The sequence below is a fragment of the Bicyclus anynana genome, chromosome 8, assembly GCF_947172395.1.
Source record: "Bicyclus anynana chromosome 8, ilBicAnyn1.1, whole genome shotgun sequence".
Taxonomy (NCBI): domain Eukaryota; kingdom Metazoa; phylum Arthropoda; class Insecta; order Lepidoptera; family Nymphalidae; genus Bicyclus; species Bicyclus anynana.
This window is the reverse complement of record NC_069090.1, coordinates 9,442,203-9,461,468: the sequence shown is the minus strand read 5'-3', so window position 1 is coordinate 9,461,468 and position 19,266 is coordinate 9,442,203. Positions and strand designations below refer to the sequence as shown.

Genomic DNA, 19,266 nt, shown 5'->3' with positions numbered 1-19,266 from the left:
ATATTTAGCAATTTGGAGATTTAGTACAATCTGTGCCAGTGAAGCAATCCGTTGCATTACGTAGGTGTTTTACAACATACCTGCACGCGGACATTTGTTTGCCAAAACACGTCACTTTACTAGCGTGACGGCATGTTCACATGAAAAGACTTTTTTTAATGTAATGAAAATGTAGGTAATAAGTTAACCTTATTTATGTTCGTAGCCATAGATAACGATTGAAAAGTTTTCTTTAGCTGTGATAACCTTCAGAGGATATATGTAGCGTTAACAGGATGTAATCTTCCAATGATAGAATATACCTAAGAACAAATTGTCGCGAATGAATCAGATGTCCATAAATGTTGCTTGATTCATATATAATTCGTCTTAACATAGATAAATAAAAACATATTTTCTCATAACAATTATTACAAATATTAACTGTAATCTTAGTAATAACAAGCTCTATAAATTTATGAGTATTAGTTATGTCAACAACAAAAAAATATAAAATGATCCAGCCCTCCTGTAGGAGAATTTTGAATGCCCAAGCAACCGGCCAATGAATTGTTAAGTAACACATTATTGAAGAGATGACTTTCTTTGCCCTGATTGAAAACAGCTCGATCAAGGTCCTATTACAAAAGTGCGAATGTGACATGCGTCAGGTTAAACCGTGATCAAATAAGTCGCGAGCCGACCCACAAGTCAACATAAGGCACCTCGTAACATACATTACGATTTACCTGTAACCCCCCAAGGTGTTACAGCATAGGCGCGCGCGCACCGCCAGTCAACCACGCGGAGTCGCGTCGCGCAGTTGCCGCGGGCCGAGATATTACAAGATTTTTTTTAAACTGATCGTTAGTATTTAAAATTTTAATAGTCAAATTCTTCACACACACTCAGTGCATAGACCAAAACCGCAGTATATTCAAACAACATCGCGGATACACCTAATCAAACGCTGTCTATAGATCCCAAATTGATTTTTTGCAGATACAAATTTTTTATGTAAAACAAATTTATTGTGATTTATGTATAATATTACGTACATAATTATTTTTAAAATTTCGGATTTGAATATCTTCCAAAGTACAGTGTTATTAAATTTGTTTCCAAACCTTTTTTATTTAAAGTTGAAAACAAACGCGAATGTAAATTAAGTTGATCGTTTAGTTACCGAGATTGTTTTGTGGTGTAATGCAACCTTACCTAATGTAACGTAACTTATGCCAGCCGGGTTGTTACATAAATTCTGGATGCAACACGATATCCATTTAACGTAGACATTCATATTATTTCTCAGTTATATTTATGGGATAAAATACGACATAAATATTATATTTGATCGGTATGTTTTGCTATACATTGTTTAAAAATCAAATACAAAAAAGTTGTTGGTTGGTTTTTTAGGCATTACTACATAAAATTCTGTTATTGTAACAGTATTAAGGAACTTTAATAATTACACTAGCCGAAAAGACTGCTATAAACTAAAATACATTACAAACAAATATAAGTATCTAAATTTCTATATACCGTAAATTCAATATGAAGTGCAATGATTACGTTTAATCTGCTTTAAAAGCTTTATGTAATACAGTATTTGTGTACCTTTTGGTGAAGCGTATTTTTGCAATTAACTAACGCTTTGACCAAATGCTGATTTTTCCGTAACAAGGTATGACATTTAAGCGATAGTATACTTTTATGTAACATAGCATTTAGCTGGGAGCTATTACGTTTTAAAGATTTAATGATAAGCGAGTTTATTGAAAAAGTAACCGCTTCTAGCATTGACATAAGTAAGGTTGTTGAAATAGGATCAATGAGCTTGGACAGCGCAAGATCGTGAGATAAGAACAACAATGACGCATAGTGACATTTCTCAGTGAATACCATTGATAAAACAGTGAAGTTTCTTGAACTTTTGGAGTGTCATTAGTGAGGTTTACATACACGAAAAGAATTCGAATTTAGAAAGGATTTACATTAATGTTACAGTGACCTAAGTAGAGTTAAGACGAGACACAGTTCTAAAAGTGATTGTATAATAAACAGTGGCATTAAAATCTTCAGCAATGATTGTAAGTATTTAAATTAATAAATTATATCTCTTAGCATAGTTTTAAAAAATAATTACAGATAAAGTCACAATAAAACATGAAAATATGCAAAAGCAATTGCACAGCTAAACTCCAACTTCTCAAGGTCGTTATTTAGAAGTAAGTCCAATAATACAACACTGTGTCGATATATTAAATAGACAGTAAAGCATAAAAATTGTAAACGCCTTCACTTCAACTAAAAGTGAGATCATTGACCCATCCCATCACAACGTCAATTCTGAAATCATTAACATAGTAATAATGGTAATCGTGCGACCAAATATGTATGCCAAGGCTACAAGCATAATAACATGCAATTTTGTTTAAAGATACGCAAAGCTATTTATATTGATTGATTGCGCAATACACTCTTGGTTAATTTGAGGTTACATAAGCGACACATTAAGTATGTTTACAAATCATTTAATAGCCTTTAATTAGTTTCTTCGAAACTATAAGTTATTTTAATGTTCTAAAGCTCAAGAATTTGTTTGTGTGTTGGTTTAATACGCTAATCTCAGAAACTACTAGTTCAAATTGAAAAATTTTCATGTTCTTCCTTCATTTATCAATGAAGGCTATAGGATATAATACTATATTATATTAAACAAAATAACATTGTTAAAAGTTTTGAATTAAGTTATTTTTAAAAATGTAGGTATATCAACACCAAGTCTTATTTCCGGTGTAAATAATTTCTTAATTCTTTATGAACTTACGTAATTTCAAAAGGTTTTGTTTTCGTTTTGGTTAATGGAAAATTTATTCGAGGTAATTTTATCAGACTTCTCGCTTTTCGCATTTACTAGGTCAGTGGGAAATACCCTTCAGATTATTATTTTTTTATATTAATTTGATAATAATATTATAATATCAAAAATGCGACTTAAACAGCTGTATCCTTTGCAAACTTATTAGTACATCAGCAAGGGGTTGCAATTATGAGTAGATATTAATTTTAACCTAATTTATGTCCATGCATTCTTGTGAAAAAATTGCCTTCATTGATAAACGGTTATCAAAGTTACCGTATAATGTTTACATTCCATTTTACTTTGATGATAAGGAACTTCAATCAGGACTTCAGCTAAGGGTAGTCATGCGGGAAATAGGAATAGATCAATCAAATTAATAGAAACCTCTTAAATTTTTCCGACATTACCTTCAAAACAGATTTATCTAAATAAATGACGACAATGATATAATCAATAAATATTTTGAAAATTAAAACAAAATAAAGCAGCGAACACTTTTCATCATAATGAGTAAAGTACAAATATTTTGTTCTATAGTCATACTAATTTTGGAACTAAAGAAAGCTCATCAAGACGACACGAAGCACAAAAAACATAATGATGCTTATGTGAAAAGATGAATATCATGAGGAATAGAGACAGTACATTATAAGTCATCACAATCGCAACTACCGCAAAGTTCCAGAAACATCCCACAAGACATTACATAACACAATAGGTAAGGGAAGTAATGTCTTTACGCAACTGTGACATAAAGCCTTTACACACCTTCGAGAACCACGAGATTGTGGCAGTGACTGTGAACGTGTGGTACTCTAGAAAACATTCTTAGATATTACAGAATTTAAAGTTTCAGAGGTATTATAGATAATGATACAATACTGAAAAAAGTATTCTAAACAAATAATACACCAGGTGTTTTACTTTCAGGTGTTAAAATTTATAAGTTATAACCTAATCCTAAATACTTCGATTACGATGAATATAAATAAGCCTAGTTTAACACCTGGCTTCAGTTAGCAGTTGGAACAAAACATTAGTAGAAAAAACTAATAAAAATGGTTCCAAACCATTCTCAAAGGAATGATAGTAAATTAACAAAAACTAATCAGTAATTTAATATTAATATGTTGACTTATGAACAGAAAGGTATGGAATGCACCTATTAGGTGATTTGACTCGATAAGCATTATACACGCCGTGAATACCAGGAAGTTAATACTTACTGCTACTCATTCACTCGGTACAAACTTGAACGAGACCAAGTAAATGATGATTTGTTGCTCAACTACGGAACTTACTCGATGATATAAAGGTAACGAGACCAAGTAAATACTGAATTTTTGCACAATCAATATAAGTGATCTCGTCACGGTAGTCACTCAATTATCTTTATCTCAATGTCGATGTTATGACTACTTACAATCTCGATATAGCGTCAAATTGGATATTTATTAGGACAACTGTTCTCGAAAAGTATTTTAATTTCTAATAATAGTCAATACTTATATGATGAAGAGGAGTAATTTAACCATTTGTTTGTTTCTTATATGCTCTAAAACGACTAGACCGATTTAAAAAGTTCTTTGACCATTAGAATCCTTTATTTTCCCTGATGAATCTAGGCTATAGCCAAATTCCCAAAAGAGGAGCTACGCGGGTGACACCGCGTGGCTAAAGTAAACAGTAAAAATATGTCAAGTAAAAGGTGAATGAGCATTACAATTAATCATGAAAATGTTTTCTCCAACGAACTGAAAAGAGAAATCATTTAGGATGATGTAATGGTAATAACAAAATAATTGATTAAAGTAATGATCGAATCGTACTAAACGGATTTTGTTTTCACCAATAAAATAATTATGTTTTGTTGGATTTTAATGAGTGCTTATTTAATCATTATTATTTTTCCAAAAATATGACACGGATGAAGACACGACTGACAATATTTGTAATTTAGGCCCAGTAGATGAAATTATTTAATCCTTGCCATAAAACGCATATACATACAAAATTATTAATACATTCAAAAAGATAGACTAATTACTTGAGAAACTTATGTTGTGACACGGTTCATAGACAATTTAGGTTATCAAACAGTTTTAACACAAAGTTATGAGCACAATGTCTTGGTCGAGGTTATAAGAGATTTCAATGCAAGCAGTACTTACATTAAGTTAATACCAACATACAGAGTAACATCATAATATTATGATCTTTCACGTTGTCTGGTTAATTGTAGCGATGGTTAGGAAATTATAATTTCAAACGCCGGTCACGAATGCCAGGCCTTTAATTAAAATGCGGTCTTAAGGTGTTATATAACGTGTTGCAGAAGCGAATGCAAAACTGGCTCAAAGTCTTCAAGGCTAAAATTAATCTACAACTATCATGTTTTAAAAACAAACGGCTGCCACCTGGTTTCTAAGAGTAAGATCTACTTTTTACACCGTTAAATGTTTTAGTGTCTATTTTTTTAAATTAAACATTACAACAATATTGCAAAAAAAACTTGATTGCCTGTCACTGGCACACAATCAAGCGTTTTAAGCATAAGCAAGTACAATAATCGAGACCATGAATATTCCTGATAATATGATGTAAGGGTTACTATTTCAATAATATACATTGACTCTAAAACTTGTATATATTCGTAAAGTATAGATTTAAAATTTTCTCCCGGATAAACAATGAAGCATGAACAAGCATTCTCAGGTTGTAAAATAGTCATTACTTATGTAACTTGTTGCAAAATTAAATGCAGATTTGCCGGTTACAGGCACTGTATTTTTATGTGATCTCATGATGCTGCAATGCTTAAAGAAGTTTGATCAAACTAAATTAAAATAATTTAAAAGTATTTATCACCAATGAGGCAACAGAAACTTTGCATGTGTGTTATTTCAAATAAATAAATATTTTAAAGAAGTAGTCAAGTGGTTGTGGTACAATAATTACAAACGCCGGGATATTTGTTTCAGAGACGAAAGACAAATACCGGGGTATGAAGAATAGATAGGTAGGTATACATTGAAAGCATTATATAGGTACATAAAAACTAATGTTTGTAAGTTTGTTCTCTATGCACTTTTAAACACTTTATCAGTTTTCTCCTATCCGGGATCATAGTCAAATCATGGCATTAAATATACTCGTCCAATAAATCGACCTACCACAATGCAAAAGTTACATAAGTTGAAGGTCATCCAACATTTCACCCACCCGGGAAGCGGTTTCTTACGCAATAATGAAAGTAGTATTCGTTTCGGCCTTCACCCGATCGATGTACGATTAGCATACATATTGTGTAAGTTTGTGTAATTTTGTAGACTCAATACTATAAAAAACCTTGACTATGTTATGGTTATTGTCATCATCTGTAACAAGTTATTTTAAAGGACAATCAAAATCAAGCCCATCGTCAATACAATACCCAAAATTGTCCCACTTTTGTAATGCAACCACAACCAACAGTGTCAACTTCATTAGAATGATTACTGCTAACTTACTGACTAAACCTGAAACTGTCTATGCAATGTCAATGTGTTTACAAATCACAATGCAATTCAGTGAACCCTAAAATGTCACTAAATCGGGTCAGGGCCTGTAGCCAAGTTACACATCAATTTTTTTTCTATACTAACGTAACGTTTCTTCAAAAACTAAAATATCTAAAGGGAGCGACATTGGTTATCGATAGATCACGTGATCAATCGGATATTTCATTCCAACCCATCATTAACAACCCCTACCTGCTCACTGTTGAACACTGTTAGGCTAATAGTCCGCTACGCTGGCTCATTCTGACTTCACTCACGTCGAGAATTCAAAAAAATCTCAGTTATGCAGGAATTTTCCTTCACCGTATGAGCCAAGTGATATTTAATTTCTCAACTTGACTGATAAGTTGGAGGTGCGTACCCTCGATCGGATTCGAACCTACGCCCTCTGAATCGAAGTCAGAGTTCATAGCCACTGGGCTATCGTGACTGTCATTCCCGTACATTTAGTATTTATTTTCGAAGCGTTGGTAGAAAGAGAATTGATATATAACTTGGCTACCGGCCCTGCTTCGAGGAATGCATGTAAAAGTTGTCATATTGTGTCGACCCGTTCTCATGTGACAACATTATCGAAAGTTCGAGTAATGACCTTCACCTAATGCCACAGTTTTATCAATGTGGATCGTGGGTGACGTAACATTTGTTTACCAATAAATTGAAGCACAAGCAAACCTGCGCAACTAATATTTGTAGCTTGTCAAACACGTTGTGGGAAACACTTTTAGTAAGTATTATATTCGTAGTTTCATAGAATTATTTTCGGATAGTGATGTACTTTACACCAATTTATTGTTATATGCTAATAAATGAGGGAGACAGACACTTACTAACTAATCTTTAGTTGAAACTAAATACCAGAACGTAATTTTGTAAGGTTAACTCAAAAACCATTTACGATTTAGTGTATAATAATTAGTAGATAGCGTAGTATTAACCTAAAAGATCACGTGAACAAATAATAGTTAGTTAAAGACTAAGATTAAGTTGTTGGAAGATAATTTAGTATAAAAATAATATATTATGCCTTTAAAATTACTAAACCTTCTGTAAAATGTACTTTACCTGTAGGTACTATGTACCTTATTATAGCCTACTGGCGGCAAATTAGTAAATTCGTCACCGTCTGCACTCGTATGTAGGTACCTATGTTCTCTTGAGTTGAGTAACGTAGGCGTCCACAGGCGTCGTACGCATCACATCAAACGGACTTTAGTATCCTTTGTATAGAAAGTCACACAAGTGCGTCCACTGATCCGCATCGTAGGGATTGCATCGAACGGATTTATTCTACCGTAAAAATAAAAATCTGTTTAATGCAATACATCTTATACGTTCCATGCAGATCAGTGGACGCCTGCCATAAAACGGGCAATAGGCATTGTGGCTATAATTTCACCGACATCATACCCAGTTCAAGCCGAAACACAACTAAAATACTTTGTCTTCTAGCTGTGTTTTCACAGCGTGTCTCTTCTTCAGATGAGCTCTACTACGAAGAGCCATTAACATTCTAGTCACATACTACTCTAATAATAATGAAAGAATGTAACCCTCAATAATAATATAAAACATTCATTAAAAATCTTTATAAAGTAAGTACTTGAAATTTTATTAATACAGCTTGATAACAGACATAAAAATTTATCAAGGTATAAATAATGAACTTTCATTAATCTTATTAACGTAATACTGCTCGTATTACTTTAAGACTTATTTAGTTATAATAAAAAAATATATAATTTATTACCTTGCATCCACACCGCTCTTAATTTTTGTTGATGTTACCCAGCAACATTCGTCAACAAAAGATGATTCACCGAATGTTGCAAAATGTTGCTCCACAAAATGTCAAGTGCGGTGTGGATGTACGGTTTCATTCAATAAGTTTTCTGTCAACCAAGTTAACCCAAACAAATTAAAATAAAAGAGTGCCAGGAATACAATTAAACTAATGATGTCATTCCAAAGTAGGGTTGCCAACCGTACTATAATATAATAGCATTGTACTGTATTTTGGGTAGGCGTACTATATACTCGAACTGTGCTATTGAAGAAATATATAGTGCGCCAAAAATTCTATATTTTTTACATTAATTTTCGACAGAAGCAATAGCAAAAGTTGGTTTCCATTAATTTTAAAATGAAATTTGTAAAACCATGTGGCACTCTTATTTTATATAAAAAATCTCGAAAAATGCAAGAGATGCTAATTGCCAATAAATATAAATTTTATAAAAACAAATAGGCAACAAATATACTAAATTTTTTTTGCTTATTTCATTAAAATACTACAATTTCTTTGAGTGTAGTATATTTTTTACAACTTATATCTGACAAATACTATAATTTTTCTGAAAAAATGTTGTCAACCCTATTCCAAAGTCACGGAACTAATATACAGTGAAGCACCAAACAGTAGACGGTACCTACAAAGAATTACCAAAACCAGCGTCACGCTCTGGTTCCGTCCACCAACAACACAATGCTTAACATTGTTCTTATGTTTGAGTAATTTACATCTAACCTCTATTTAATTATTACGACGTGGGTTATTAAATTTCTTAAATGACGTTTATATTCAACTTGAGGACGCCGGTTTAAGGGAAATAATTCCTTCAATTTGACAGTGACGTAGGTTACAAAATTCTATCTGAGTTGTTTATTACCGGCCCAATAATGGGAATTACATAAAAAGCATTGTAGTCATACCTACTCTACTTTCTAATATGTAAATATTGTTGTCTTAAAGATTTTTGTAAGAATTTTAACTTACCACAATTCGATATGCATTCTTCGTAAAGCTTTGTAGTTGATTCTTACCTGTATAAAAAAATACTAGGTAAAATGTGATATAAATTAATTCAATTTACATACAATTTGTCACACATTTGTATGTTTGTTTACATACTATTTGGGGTAGTCTCATAAATGAACAATCATGATATGATTTTTTTTTTTAGTTACTAGAGGACCCGGTCAAGCTTCGCTTTGACTTAAGTGAACTTCTTCCTTCTTCTACCCCTACCCTTACCCAACCCTACCGCTATCCTACCCTACCCCACTCCCACACTACACCTACTCTACCCTAGCCCTACCCAATCCTACCCCTACCCTATCATATCCGTATTTATGGGATTAGATGGGTTGTATGTATAGTATAGAAAAGAAGGATCCTCTTACTTCAAAGAATATTATAAAAAAATAATTAGAGAAATCGGTTGAGCCGTTCTCGAGATTTGCGCTTAGAAACAATTTCATGATAAATTTTTATATTACACTCGCAGATCACATATCTGTCTAAATCAGATTAACATTTATTTTATCTAGTTCTTTGCACGGCACATTAGAGCATCTATAGGGAATATAATAATATTTTAAATATGGCCAATATTCTCAGGCTATATTAAAATATATTCTCGTTAAAAAAATGCGTGGAACGAACAGCGATCACTATTCGTTCCAGGCATTACAGAACGAAATTAATTCTTTTAATTTCAAAATGATTTATTTTTGAAGAGAACATTGTAGAGGATCATCAGTATCGGAATAAAAAAAACGTAAATTTGTCAATTTTCGGCTGAGAATAAGAAATAAATCAAGAAAAAGAAAAGACACCACTGTGTGTCTTTTTGATACGGTACATGGGATTTTTTGCAGGATCTATCTGTCGGTTTGACTCTATTTCAACTCAGAACTCTGAAACTACTTACCGAAGTTTTATACGACTTCTCACCAGTGGACTAAACAATCAATTATCAGATTAATTGAACCAATATTACGAGTATATAGATGTTGTAGGTTAGATATACTAGGATTTGTTACGACGCAAATAATATCAAATCGGACGCAGATAATCCGCTAACTTTATCAATTTATGAAAAATGGTATTTTTTAATTAAATTCATTAATATTTGAAAAAAATTACATTTCAGGTGGAAGATTTGGAGCACTATACACCGAGACGCAACTGCGACTGTTAACATGTCACAGCGTCATTCATCGCCTCTCTCAACTAAGCAAGCTATGCACAGAAGCAAACCACCAGATTGGTACAAAAGGCTTCCATACACAGTCTCACTAGGACACCAAAGAGTAATAACTATAGAAAATAGCGGAATAGAAGATAGGAGAATCAAAGAAAAGGAATAAAAGTATAAATATACTAAAGAAGAAGAACCGTAGTTAAAATACACATTGAAAGTTTAAACATATACGCTAGCCAATGAAAAAATTAATATCATCGGCGAGAAATAGAAATACAATACATCCCATAAACGGTAATTCTAAACATCATAAAAATCGAAAGTAGATTAGATTGAATAGTATAATTAGAGGCAGAGTTACAGCAGAAAACAATGGGTATCACTGTTTTATTAGCGTCAACAGCTCTTAAAACGGTGAGCGTAACTGGCCTATGGTTGATACCACTTTTGTTAGGAGCTTTCACATATCACAATTACAATTCATACGACCCTGAAGCCAAAGTTCTAGACAAGGAGCCGAGGAAAGAATACGACTTCATCGTAGTTGGAGGAGGATCTGCAGGGGCAGTGGTCGCAAACCGGTTGACAGAAGTAAAAAATTGGAATTTACTTTTATTAGAAAGTGGTACGTAAACATTTTTAATATTATTTTAATGACAGTTAGACAAAGTTGCTAACGTTTTTTGTTTTTCAAATTTTAGTCTTTCATTTCTCTTCTTTCTTTTATCAGTCTTTATTTTGTTTTAATTGCTTTAAAACAATGGTGGTTAAGATAAAACAGAATGGATAAAATCTCAAGAAACATCGCGAAAAATTAAATAATCTAAGTAGATAGGTAATTTCGCACTAGAATTACTAATTTGGCAATATTAACTAGTACGATTTCATCTTAATATATAAATGCTAAAGGTACATCATGAAATCTTGAAAACTAGTTGGCGTACAAAGATGAAATTTGGCAGGGAAGTGGTTTACAGTTAGTAAATGTCCACTAAGAACGGACTTTGTAAGAGGGCCGGATTAGGGAGGTCTAAAGACGGACGAAGTCACGGGTGTCCGCTAGTATACGATATAAATATAGTAGTATACCAAGTTAAACATATGCCCCGCGGTTTCACCCACGCAGCAAATATAGTCTATGACACTCACAAAAACGTGGATTTCTAAGAGTTAAAGAATTTTTTAAATCTGCTCAGTAGATCCAGAGATTAAACACTTAAACCTCGCAAAGTTTACCTCTTTATAATATAGATAATTAATCTCACTGACATAATGTTTCAGGACCCGATGAGAACGAGATCACAGACGTCCCTTCGTTAGCGGGCTACCTACAGTTAACGAAGCTGGACTGGCAGTACAAAACCGAACCCACTTCTTTCGCTTGCCTTGGTTTCAAAAAACAAAGGTGCAGCTGGCCGAGGGGCAAGGTATACATACCATTATCATCAATACCGTCTTTACCATAAGGGCACACGGGGCCCGTGCCCAGGGCCCCCAATCTAAGGGGCCCCCAAACGACTGACAATTTCAATTTTCTTCAAAAAAATTACTTTAAAGATATACCTGATAGAAAATTTGCTCAACAGAAATCTCGATAGAAATCATTATCTTAATCGTAACCAATAAACAGCACTCATTATCATAATCATCATCACATCATTAATGATATTAGTGATATATTATCACTGATCATATATTTTATCATACTACATTTAATTACTTAAAATAAATGGTAATACTTAGTAAAAAATTTTTAGTATAATTCGCTTTTGTACTACAAACATTTTCCAGGTGTAGAATCGGCGTGAAAGATCACGATTTCCTACAAGAATAACATGGGAAAGCTTGTTTTTGCTTTTATATTTTTAGGGTTATATACCTTAAAAAGAAAAACGGAACACTATTTATAATATATTACATATGTTATTGAGACATTAAGTACGTAATATATGTTTACGTGTACGAGCATATTGTAATTGTAAGTGCGTGATTACCACTATATTAGAAAATATGATTTTTACAGGTTCTTGGCGGGTCCAGCGTTTTAAACTATATGATTTACGTCAGAGGAAACAGATACGACTTCGACCAATGGGAATCCTTTGGTAATCCTGGCTGGGCATACAGAGATGTACTCAAATACTTTATCAAATCAGAAGACAACAGAAATCCCTATTTGGCTAAAAGTAAATACCACGGACGAGGAGGCTTTTTAACCGTTCAAGAAGCTCCTTGGAGAACACCTCTAGTAGCAGCCTTCGTTGAATCAGGTGTTGAAATAGGATATGAAAATAGAGATATTAACGGAGAATACCAAACAGGTTTTATGATAGCGCAGGGTACTATAAGGCGAGGGTCAAGATGTAGTACAGCAAAAGCCTTTTTGAGACCTGTAAGGACACGTAGAAATCTTGATGTATCTCTCAATTCACAAGCAACGAGAGTCCTAATTAATCCAGTAACAATGAAGGCATACGGTGTTGAATATGTAAAACATGGCATTAAAAAAGTCGTGTACGCAAGAAAGGAAGTTATATTGTCAGCTGGTGCTATTAATAGTCCCCAATTATTGATGTTGTCTGGAGTGGGTCCAAAAGATCATTTAAAAGATGTAGGAATTCGGGTCTTGAAAGATTTACCGGTAGGAGAAAATTTGCAAGATCACGTAGGTGCTGGAGGTTTAACATTTCTAGTCGATAAACCAGTTGCTATTGTTCAAAATCGCTTGCAAGCTTTTCCAGTTACAATGAATTATGTTGTTAACGAAAGAGGGCCAATGACAACATTAGGAGGGTTAGAGGGTGTAGCATTTGTAAATACTAAATATGCAAATAGTACAGGTTTGTGGCCTGATATTCAATTTCACATGGCTCCTGCCTCATTTTCATCAGACAATGGACAAATTGTAAGGAAAATTTTGGGTCTGACTGATGAAATATACGACACAGTATACAAACCCATAGCAAATAAAGACGCTTGGACCATAATGCCTCTTTTATTACGTCCAAATACAAGAGGTTACGTTAGGTTAAAGAGTTCAAATCCATTTGACTACCCGATAATGAATCCGCGATATCACGAAGATCGTCTAGATGTAAATCGTCTCGTCGAGGGTATTAAAATTGCTTTAAAAGTAGCCAACGGATCGCCTTTTAAGCAATTCGGATCGAGGTTGTATATGAAACCGCTTCCAAACTGTAAGCATTTTAAATTTATGTCAGACGAATATATTGAATGCCAAGTAAGAACAATAAGTATGACAATATACCACCAGTGTGGAACAGCAAAAATGGGACCATCTTGGGATCCTGAAGCAGTTGTTGATCCGAGATTACGTGTACACGGTATAGAAGGACTTAGAGTTATAGACGCTAGTATAATGCCAACTATTGTAAGTGGTAATACTAACGCAGCTGTTATAATGATCGGTGAAAAGGGATCTGACTTAATAAAAGATGATTGGTTGCAAAGAAAAAGGTGACGAAGGATAAATTAGTAGAATATAAGCAATATTTGTACCTGTATTTTATAAATAAAGATATTTGTTACCGAAGACCAAAATATTATAAATTAAGGAAGAAGTTTAAAAATGTTATACCATTTGTGTAAAAGTCACAACAGTACCAAAAGGAATGGATGATGTAAAGCAAAACGTGGAAACTATTAGTAAATTTAGCAAAAAAATATTTCATGTATAAAAAACATTTTTTACTACAAATAAAATACTGTTCACTAAATTTTTTAATGTACATATCGCTATATTCAATATTGTGTTTTAATGTTGATTAATATGTGAGTGCCATAAGTATAAAATATTTATTTTATACTGAATTTTTTTTAAGATTTTTAATGTTGTTCAATAAAAATCTTAAAAAATATATATTATAGCAGTTGTTGTGCAAGTTTCGAATATTTTTAACGAACTTAAACAAAAAGCTAAACAAAGGGTCAAACTTTTTCATTACAAAAAAAAGTATGACACTCGTACTACTCGTACGTATGAGTGTCGTACTTTTAGTTTTTTTTTTAATTAAAATTTCATTAAATTAATGCCAGCCACAAGTCAAGTCTCCAACGCTCCAAGTCTAGAGATGTGGGCAGTGAAAATAATTATACTTGACCGTGTGTGGCTGAATTTACACTACGTAATTCTCCAGATTTGTCACTCTGAATTCTAATAAAATCCGTCAGCGACGCTAGTCCATTGTTTTGAGTGGAAAACCTTTGTTTGCCTAGTTATCTTTGACTAGCTATTGAGTTAAATCGAAAATAACAAACAAACGAAACATTCAATCTTACCTCTGTATAATATTATTTGAGAGAGTTTTATAAATAGTGTGTGATAGTGTGCATCCATATTTTCATTAGAACTATTTATTTTTAAAATAAAAACTGTGTATTTACAATTCAATTAAAACTAAGATTTCGTGTTAATTTAAGTGTTTAGTAATGTTGTAGAACAATAAAACTGTTGTAATTGTTTACAAGTTAATTTATTATACCCCATTAAATAAAAATGTACATTAAAATATAAATTCCAAGTAATTATCAGATCATATTTGAATAATCTTGATTAAAGAAATCTTACAGTCAACGCATAAATTCACTAATCATGAAGTTTGGTGTTTGTATTGTTTCACTATGGTGATTCGTGAATATGACCACCCATCAAAAACACCGTTATAGTTAGCTTTTATAAAAGGCTACTACTCACAGGCCCCAAGATCATATACACTAAAAATCACATATATTCTAAGAAAATCAATAAAGTATTAAGTAAATATATAAGTAAGTATGGATGTATTTGCATTTGAATGTTGATAACTGTTTAGGTATATTAGACCAGGCATGTGCTAAAGTCATTATTTATATACCTTCGTAAATTTAAATTTGATCACTTACATAATATACCTAAATTATGAGAATTAGCGCTGCCACAAAATATTGCGCCTGGTGATACTAAGACAGCAAAAACATGGACATTCAAGTTATCTAGTAGTAAGTATGCTTTTGGTGTAAGGCCTAAGATACTCGCCCTGAGGTACGAGTATCTCGTGAATAAAAACAGACATACAGTCGACCAATAGCGGCAGCAACGAAAATATCTCTCTGTTATTCCCATCGCCACTTATTCTCCTAACAGCTAAGAACCTAGCTAGGTAGCAGCGGCGAGAAGTCCATACAGGCCGATTCCCACCGGGTTACCTTTTAAAAATTCATTATTGTAGTGAATATATATGTGATATGTATGGATGTATGAGAAACCGGAGTTTGTATTAAGCAGTATGAATTTCCTTTTCGTTGAGACGGCTTACCTTTGTCCAAATTCCATCCTTCGCCACTGCTAGGTAGGCAATATAGTGATGGCTGGTAGGTATTGATTAATTATCATTTACTTATTAGGGATGGGGGTTTAAAATGTGTCACAATGAAATGATTACAATGAATGATTGTATACTTACTAAGTACGTACCTAAATAGTAACATTCTACAATTCGAATTCATTTGAATACCCAGAAGTAAATGTATCAGTCTTAAATACATCGTCGAAATGCAATTTATAAATCAGGTTCTAATTAGTGACTACATTTTAATTATCATAGTATCATCAGTAAGGCTTTAACTTTCGAAACGAGAACAGTGTTAGTTTAAAGAAGAGTGAGTGTAGAAATGAAGTGTTTAGACATATTTGTGTCAATAAGGTTGGTATTTTATGTTTTTTTCCTGATTGTCTAAATGCCGTTGGATTTTTGATGGGACCTCACCGGCGTAACCGGGGGGATCATTCAGTCTACTGCTGGCTACAGGACTCCTTTTTATTAGTATAAAAAAGAGGATTTTTTTTGAGGACCATCACACTACTTTTTGATTTGACTTATTCAATTGATTTGGCTGAAAGATCTGCCAAAACAAAAAAATAAATCCAATAAAGTCATTATAACTACTGCTTCCAGAGACATGCATTTTTATTTAAACTTTTAATACCTACGACTCCATGTTCTATAATGGCTTAAAAGCTCTTTTATTTAGTTCTATAACCAAAATTGCTAGACTCCAGAGCCGCAAAGCTAGTAAAAACGATTACATTGCATCTGGTGTTGCATTATTCCTAAAACCTACACATGGCCTAAATATACAATTTTAATGTAGTCATGTATTAATCCAAGCCGTAAAAGTGATAAAGATTTAGGATATCCAGACAGTTCTTTCAGAAACAGCTTTAATTAATGTATGTATATATATATAGTTTTTACACTTCTTAAACACACAACTCGACATAGTAGGCAATATTAAGGTATTATGTGTCTAAAATAACTTTCGTTGCGACTAATTGGAATTAAGATAATGGGGATGATGACTACGTTTGAATATATTGATTTTTATGATATATTCGGGTAAATAAGGTCAATGTTAACTAATTTATACATAAAAAGCAAAGGTTGTCTGGATATTTGCAAAATAAATAAGATTATAAAATTTCAAAATCTATTAAAAATCTTTTATCGTAATTAGATGAAAATTCATATAGTATTAGCTTCCTTACATTAAATGTGAAATTTTTCAATACATGAACTGGATCATAAACGCACAAATAAGAAAGATATTAGTAATTTTGTTCGTACCATTTTGTATGGGCCATTTTCCAAAGATCCGCGGCAGCGCCGCAAATCTGACTTTAAATCCCCGTAGCTCCGAAAGTAATCATCGCAGATACCCTGTTACTTTTACAAAATTGCTTTACCACTCCTACTCCTAATTTATATACAATTTAAAAAAACTGTCATCATCCCTAACTCAGTTTTGATGCGTGTTTACCTTTACTCGCATACATCACTCCCCGTTCACCTATAAGAAATATGAATATTCGAAATCTTCTTTTTATCTTTTTCTTCTCATACTCATCAATATACGTACCCCTAATGACAATCACAACCCATTTAGGTGAAAAGTTATCATCGATACAAATTAATCAAGCCCAATTACATGATATAGCTACTGTACACTGTAATTGAGGAGTTCCCTTAGCTGTCCTTCGTCTGCACCACCAATTTAAAAAAAAAAAATTTATTTGAATCTCTACAAGTTAGCCCTAGACTACAATCTCACCTAAAGGTAAGTGATGATGCAATCTTAGGTGGAAGCGGGCTAAATTGTTAGGGAGGAGGATGAAAATCCACACACACACACCCCTTTCGGTTTCTACACGACATCATAGCGGAACGTTAAATCGCTTGGCGGTCGGTAGGGTGGTACCTAGCCACGGCCGAAGCCTCCCACAAGCAAGACCTGGACCAACCAAGACAACCTTAACCGGCCCAGCCGGGAATCGAACCCAGAACCTCCGGCTTTGCAAATCCACCGCGCATACCACTGCGCCTCGGAGGCCGTCAAAACGAATGATCCGTTCGTTTCGTTCATTCGATTTCATCCTACTTCTAATAAGTTAGCCCGCTTCCATCTTAGATTGCATCATCACTTACCACCAGGTAAGATTGTAGTCATATGGTAACTTGTAGAGAATATTAAAAAAAATCCCTGGATTAACATTAACACAAAGGATTAGGTAACCCGATCGCAATTGCGCGCGTCCGTCTTTAATGAAACATTATTCAGCGTTTTATTAAATAATAAATATATACTATAAAATTTACCATAATAACCGGTTTATACAAATTGACTTCATATCTAATTAAGATCAAACATTAGCACGTGCTGGTTGAACAAATAGGACTAATTAAATTAACATGTAGGTAGGTAATTGAAAACGTTAATTAATTATATTATAAGGATGTTGTCAAAATCATGTCATTAATGTGTGTGTTATATATTTTAAAGTCGAGTGCACATTTACTATCAATCAATTATTATAAAACACATCTTTGTATTATACTAGCACTCTCCCTACGGTTTCGCCCGCGTTTCCCATTCTTGTGGGAATACGGGGGTACAAAATATATATCTACTAGCGGACGCCCGCAACTTCGTCCGCGTGGAATTTAGTTTTTCACAAATCCCTCGGTAACCATGGATTTTTATATGGGGTGAGATAAAAAGTAGCCTATGTGTTAATCCAGGTTATAATATATCTCAATACTAAATTTCAGCTAATTTGGTTCAGTAGTCGAGGAAAGTGAAAGAGTAACAAACATTCATATCATCAAAATCATCAGTTTTCGCAAATCTCGGGAAACCATGGATTTTTTCGGGATAAAAAGTAAAAACAACCTATGTGTTAATCCAGAGTAAAATCTATTTCCATTCCAAATTTCAGCCAAATCACTTCAATAGTAGCGGCGTTATAGAGTAACAAACATCCAACACATCCATGCAAACTTTCGCGTTTATAATATTAGTAGGATTATAATATTAGTAGGATGACACTCACAAATAACGTGGTTTTATATTGGTGAAAGAATTTAAAAAATCCTAGAATATACCCACAACAACCTCAATTTTTTTTTGTAGAAAGTCATACGGATCCGCATCGTAAGGATGACACAAATCTTTAGCCTACATTTTGTTAATAATTATGTATTCTGTGATAATATTGTCAATTTTACTGACTGCATGTGTATTGTGTATGTCCTTAGATCTGTGTTTAGAAAAATGAGTGCCATTGAACTCGATTGTTTTTTATTTTATTATTTTTCCAAATTAAAAGTGGCTGAAGATCAAAAGACCCGCGGCTCCGGGTTTACCCAATCACTTGCGGTTATGACGTCAGTGTACATAACAGCTACGTGTAAGATCATTAAGCTTTTTATTCAGACAGGAACCAACGTCAAAAAACGTTGATGGCCGTTGTTTAGTTCTATTTCTGTAACAATTTTTTGCCATCGATTTGCAGCGCCATAACATCTTTACTTTACGT

The 19,266-nt window shown here is 33.3% G+C and overlaps 3 protein-coding genes across 10 annotated transcripts in view; 2 read left to right on the top strand and 1 right to left on the bottom strand.

Moving 5' to 3' along the window:
- LOC112055976 (flotillin-2) overlaps positions 1 to 19,266 on the bottom strand; it is a 294,787-nt gene that overhangs the window by 158,276 nt on the left and 117,245 nt on the right. The gene's annotated exons all lie outside the window — the stretch shown is intronic.
- On the top strand, positions 697 to 14,881 carry LOC112049937 (glucose dehydrogenase [FAD, quinone]). 6 transcript variants are annotated; one of them, XM_024088007.2, is made up of 5 exons: positions 697 to 845; positions 1,809 to 2,072; positions 10,344 to 11,019; positions 11,676 to 11,821; positions 12,418 to 14,881. In XM_024088007.2, the coding sequence occupies exons 3-5, from the start codon at positions 10,767 to 10,769 to the stop codon at positions 13,873 to 13,875; spliced, it is 1,857 nt and encodes a 618-aa protein (XP_023943775.1). In that variant the 5' UTR covers positions 697 to 845; positions 1,809 to 2,072; positions 10,344 to 10,766; the 3' UTR covers positions 13,876 to 14,881. The 6 variants fall into 6 exon arrangements, with proteins under 6 accessions (XP_023943775.1, XP_023943780.1, XP_023943776.1 ...); XM_024088008.2 differs by having other exon boundaries at positions 746 to 845; positions 1,796 to 2,072; XM_024088006.2 differs by having other exon boundaries at positions 778 to 845; positions 1,707 to 2,072.
- LOC112049936 (glucose dehydrogenase [FAD, quinone]) overlaps positions 15,940 to 19,266 on the top strand; it is a 37,277-nt gene continuing 33,950 nt past the window's right edge. Inside the window, exon 1 of the mRNA XM_024088005.2 lies at positions 15,940 to 16,096. Within this exon, the coding sequence (XP_023943773.2) occupies positions 16,065 to 16,096 (32 nt within the window). The 5' untranslated portion in view covers positions 15,940 to 16,064. The remainder of the gene's footprint in view (positions 16,097 to 19,266) is intronic.